At 44.9% G+C, this 6000-nt stretch overlaps 1 protein-coding gene across 1 annotated transcript in view; it reads left to right on the top strand.

Annotated features, from left to right (window-relative positions):
- The first annotated feature begins 2493 nt into the window (after positions 1-2493).
- Positions 2494-6000, top strand: part of tenm1 (teneurin transmembrane protein 1) — a 183792-nt gene continuing 180285 nt past the window's right edge. The window contains exon 1 of the mRNA XM_085361549.1: positions 2494-2710. Within this exon, the coding sequence (XP_085217675.1) occupies positions 2494-2710 (217 nt within the window). The remainder of the gene's footprint in view (positions 2711-6000) is intronic.

The raw sequence follows: 6000 nt of genomic DNA, 5'->3' as shown, positions 1-6000 counted from the left end.
GAAACACGTTTATTATGCTATTCACCGAATAATAAGAGATTCAGTGCATAAAAATATTCACCCATAATCGATTTGTGACACATATCTTATAGCTTATACGTTTTTTTACAGTCTCCCAGTCAGTCTGTCTTTGCATTTGCAATCAGACTATGATCATTTTTAGTAACTGGCAGTATGGTGATACAATGAAGCACTTAGCTTAACAAATGCACCGTGTAGTCCCGTGTTCTACAAGTGTATAAATAAATGATGAGAGATGATACAAACCTTGTAAGGATGGTCTGAAAGAATCCTATATTAAAAATTTACTCTAGCACGGAGCTAATTATAACAACATCTTTGGACCTTTTCAGAGCAATTGTGCTTTTTCTCTTGGAAGAGTTGCCAGTAGCTGAGCCAATGTGCCCACTCTGCCCCAAGGTGGTTATTCCTCAGCTGTGAATCTCGCCTGGTGTTGAGCTCAGGTGGCACATGCTGACTTGTCCTAGAGAACGCCCCTGTGTCTTGTTTGAAGCAAGCTTGGCTCTAGGAAACAATCTCCAGGTTTCAACATCAAAACCGAGAATCAACCCCCCTAATGGGCACCCTACTGTGGGCTAGAATTAGCAGGAATAACCCCCGCCAGCAGGCTTACTTCTCTAAACGCAGGAGCCTCGAAGGACGAGGTGGAGGGCGGAGAGCGTGCGAGGCAGGGGAAGAGCGGGGAGGAGGGAAAGCAGAGGTGGACCGGTACAAGAAAGAGGGAATTATACATGTCACATACAAGCGCAACTACATTTATTAAGAGCAATGTTCACTACACCATCTGTGCGAGTTCAAACGCGCGGCGGAGGAACAAGATGATGCCCCTTTGTGCCGCGTTGCAGTCTTTCATTTTTCTGTGTAAATGTAAGACAGACATAAAACGGGACAGAGAGCCTCTGTAGAGACAGACAGCAGTCAGTGCCTGAAGCAAGCTCAGAGCTCACAGGGTAATGTATACTCGCTCCTCACCGTACCAGAGAGAAGGTGACACCAGTCAATCCCGTTCTGACAGGGCAGCTGAGATAATAGCGGGCTTTGATTCCTTGCAATAACTTCTGCCAATCAAAACCAAAGGCATCATGATTGCAGAGAGAACCACAAGCATGCGTGCGAGTGAATCCGGAGAAGCTTACTGTACGCTACTGTACGGACTGAGAAGTGAGATAATTGCACAGAAAATGCTCTTGTGCACTTTAAAAGGCCCTGTTGTGCTTAAAGGGGGAAAGATGGATGCAAGCAAAGGCTAGTGGTGAGCTTTTAGGGTGGGGGTGTGTGCAAGATGAATGCGCGAATCAGAGGTCAGTGGGTGGTCTGCATGTGTGTGTGTGTGCATGCATGGAGGGGATGAGGAGGGTGAGTGCAAGGCCAGGCTAGGGAGGCTTTCAGGTGGAATAAAAGCGTTACTGCAGTGGTAGAAAGGTCAGCTGTAAACTTGTATCAGGCGGGTGGTGATCACCCTATGCCGCAGATCTCTGAGGTATTGAGCAGGCACGCTCTAATGGCTTTGATATATGGACTACAGGACTCCCTGAAGAGGTCAATACCATAGCACTTTGTCTCTATGAGCAATGACCCTCTCAAGCTCCATTTAGAAGCTTTATAACTGCAGGAAATAGGCTGGAAAGGCCTCGAGCAGGGCACGATGAAAGAGAACTAATATGAATGAAGTATTTTCTAATCACGTCTTCTGTGCTCTAATCGTCGTCCCAATCAATCATTAGTTTGGCGGTATAAGTATATAGCGATGGACGTTATCGGAAGCAGATTTTGATGTGGTTGAAAGAAGAACAAGAGAATCGGAGCTGAATAGAGCCAAAAGAGCTGATTTATCATTACTCCATTCGGGAGGGCAATGACACTGTAAAGACTGGCTTCTAATAGCATTTCATCATTACTTCAGAATCTGGTGAGTCACAGCGTTTAATGAGAGTGAGAGACACGGCTCTCAGCGACAAATTTGTAGATTTATTCGTAGCTTGTCAATGCTCGTCTGTAAAAGAGAGATAAAGCTTAAAGTAGCGAGAGGAAAAATAGAAACCGCAACTGACAGAACACTAAGCTTTGCTTTATTTGGGCCAATTTTTTTTCAAACACGTGCGGACATAATGGCTACCATCGCGGTCCCTTCTGAGCGTATTGATTTGGAGCAACCTTTGGTGTGAAATATGAAAGAAGCCAAATGCTGTTTATGAATGTCTGCTGTAATTGGAATGAGCAGATGTTGCAATACTGTTCCACTGTGTTCAATAATAGACTTTTGCGCTATTTTTCTCCTCTGCCCCTGTCCGTTTTATCCCCTGTTTCCTTTCATTTTCCACTGCTGGCCCATTCTTCTTTCTCCCTGCTGCCCTTTTCCCTTCCTCGCTGTTTCTACCCCATTGCCCTGCGTCTCACCCGCCTCGTTTTCTTCCAGACTCTGTGCTCTGTGCTGTGGCTGTGCTGAGTGACTAAAGTGGAGCCCTGCGAGCCATGGAGGAGATGGACAGCAAACCCTACCAGCCGTTGTCTAAGGGGCGCCATGAAATGGAGATGTCCTACACCAGCTCATCCGATGAGAGTGAGGATGGGCGCACCCATCACCGCTCCTACACATCACGCGAGACCCTGCCTGACTACACACACGAGCTTCGCCTCACCCTCGGTTCACATCGGGAAAGGCAGAGCAACTACAGCCAACCCCAACAAGGTACAAGGTCACGCTTATCATGCTATCAGGGCATGCTTAGGCTGGATATAGTTACCTTGAAATATACGTCCGCGGTTGCAAAGATACTGTATGTGTACTCAAATGGATACTGGCACCAAAAGATAGGCAGACACACACACACACACACACACACACACACACACACACACACACACACACACACACACACACACACACACACACACACACACAGAGGTCTTTAAAAAGACCTCTGTGAATTACCTATTACAGTCCACAATGAGCCAGAAGGACAGTCGGAGGCAACCAATTACCTCTTCTCCACGGAGGTGATATTTCTCTCCCACAGCTAAACTAGGTCAACCCCAAACCTCTCTGGCCTCACCTGGGGTGGAACACCACCCTTCATTACACACACACACAGATACTGACACGGGCAGACAGAGGCACGCATACATGCACACACGCTTGCATATACGCGCGTGCACACACCCCGACATGTACACACACCCCGACACGTACACACACCCCGACACGTACACACCGAAAAATGTCTTCCCTGTTGGTGACAGGAGGAGAAATGGGCCAGCATGCGCTGTGATGGATGGCCTTTATGCAGGTCATGTGTGGTGTTAAAAGAGAAGCAGCACCTCATCGGGAGCACGCCACTGTGCAGGGTTCATGGTGATCAATAGATACTCTTTCCACTATCTCAACCTTGTGCTCCTCTGCAAGACCTACCCACCATGCTAACAAGCGACATTAGCCATTCATAATGGTTACAACTCCTGACAAGCGGCCCGCTCCAGGGATTTCATGGTTTGAATGCCACCTGCTATGGATTTTGTCGTCCTGTTTGCCCATACGGCAACCTGTCAATGGCCATTAGTCATAATGATGCTGCCTCGATATATTCCACGACACTGCGGTGTCAAAAGAGCACTTGCCTTTTTCAGCAGTTACTCGCCTTTCTGTTTCCATAACAAACAACATCCCCTGCCATCAGTGTCATATGGTAAGGTGCACGAGACCCCCCCAAAGCAGCCTTTCAAATGTCAATGGCAGCCGGTTCTGCAAAGCACATCTGTTCATCTTTGGGCCACAGAGTTATATATAGTATACCCTACCAAAGTAACCAACTGTTAAGGGGGGACATTGCCTCCAGTGACATTTTTAATGGATTACGGTGTTCGTGACAAAGATCAGCCAATTCGTTTCTCATTTAATTCCCCACCCATGTTCTTCATATTTTCCTTCATCTTTTAAGCCTCCCCATCTTGCCCTCTCCTCCCGTTCCTTCCGGTTCCTATCCTTCCTTTTCTTTTTCCCACGTGTTTCACTATCCACTAATATTACAAATTCCTCACCTGTCTGTGCTAAGCCTGTTTACTTTGGACAGATACTGTTGATAGATGGCCAGATAGACAGCCAGGTCCCCAGCGACGTGACCATTTTACAGAGCTGAAAACGAATGACCAAAATAATTACATTTTTTTCCTCTACTAATGGATGCTAATTAATTCGTGCTTTTTCAGCATGCTGTTTAGAAAGCCAGAAATGCATCACAGTTTAAATATTTGAATTAAGTAAGAATCTGATTATTTATGAACCTTTTTCCAACTAATTCATTTCACATTCTTGCAAAATACCTTCTGATGACACCAAATAGACAAAACCAGAAGTTCTCTGTAAACTGCTCTGTACATAAACATACAAGGCTCCTGCCAACTCTTATACTAAAAAGAGCAAAAAAATAAACAAATAAATAAAAGCGCTGCGCATGATCCCAGCCGATCACACAGAGGGGCAGTGTACGTGCCCCGAGTTCATTAGGTTTACAAACATTATTGCTAAGTGTGCACAATAACAATTAAAAGTGTCTCAGACGGGTTCTCGGAGTTTCTCTCCTTTTAGAGAGACTTCAGTTAGTTAATCAAACCTAATCTGTAATTAAGAATAGATTTTAAAAAGCAAGTGGCTGTTTAGAATCCTCAATTAACCTAACCCCAATAAATGCACGTCTTTGGACTGTGGGAGGAAGCCGGAGAACCTGGAGAGAACCCACGCAAACACGGGGAGAACATGCAAAGTCCACACAGAAAGACTCCGGCCACACGGCGGAGTCAAACTCAGGACCTTCTTTCTGTGAGGCAACAGTGCTACAGTCCCAACGTGGACTCTATATATGACCCCAAGTTTAATTACATATTTGATTGAAAGAGTTAGAAATACTTTTATAAATGTGCAAGCTCTTAACTCAAACAGAGAAAGAAACACAAAGCTAAAATTTGGGATCCAATTCAGGGATTTTGTACATTATATTCAGCCTACTTTCTTGTGATTGTTTTACCCAAACTGCTTGGCAAATAATGATTTTTGCTCATGACAGGTACTTACGAGATTGGAAGAAAGCACAGTAATATAAAACAGTCACATAAATAGTCCGGAGGCCTGAGCGGGTGACTGTAATGGCAGGAAATGGGAAGTTCTTCAAAGAAAAATATTGTCGCTCTAATCACTTCCACCCCCGGCCTCTTGTTTTATCATAAATAAGTTTCAAAACAAAGCGGTTAGACAACTTTTCAGTTTGCAGTCAATCCGTGTTTGTTGCTACTGGGAAATGGCCAATTTGCTTCCAAATTGCCCTCTTGCAGCCAATTTGAACTAAACAGTAGTGTGGAGTGGTGACCAATCTTTGGCTGCTTTAATTCCAGCAGAACAGTATGTGAGCCAGACTTGGTCTTGACCCCATCAAACAGGCACAGCAGGACACATCGCTGGTCAATGAAGTGGTCAACAGGACTGCGGCTTTTATTGAAACGCTGCGGTTCATGTTCAGAGGACCTGACCTAACACGCGTATTAGCTGCGCTAAGTGAGAAGGAAGGGAAGTGTTTCTTTCCTCTGTTCTCAGAGGGGCCTGTGGTACCAGGCTGCTATCTATATGGATTTCAATTGATGCCCTCATTTCTTCACAATTACATCAGTTCCTTCACTTCCACTTATACATTCTAAACAGAAAACTCATGTGGTGAGAAAGAAAATTTACTCAACTGCCTCTACAGGAAAAAAAAAAGTAGCACTCAATTGAATTGAATTGAATTAAAGTGTAACCAGAGGACTAACACAGTATATCTGATGTTCTCAGATAACAGGTTGATGCTCGGGATTGGAGGGCGTTCTAATACCTGAAAGCATATGAGGCTCAATTTTTCCCTCAGTCTGAGTCAATATTAATAAGGTTTGATCTTTATCTGATCTCTTCACCCCACCAAGGAGAATATAGATGAGATCAGTGCTCTGTTTGAGCAG

The sequence above is a fragment of the Diplotaxodon limnothrissa genome, linkage group LG2 (genome assembly GCF_057381915.1).
Source record: "Diplotaxodon limnothrissa isolate DT_005_m linkage group LG2, D_limnothrissa_male_GT1.1, whole genome shotgun sequence".
Taxonomy (NCBI): Eukaryota; Metazoa; Chordata; class Actinopteri; order Cichliformes; family Cichlidae; genus Diplotaxodon; species Diplotaxodon limnothrissa.
This window is presented reverse-complemented; position numbering and strand designations above follow the sequence as displayed.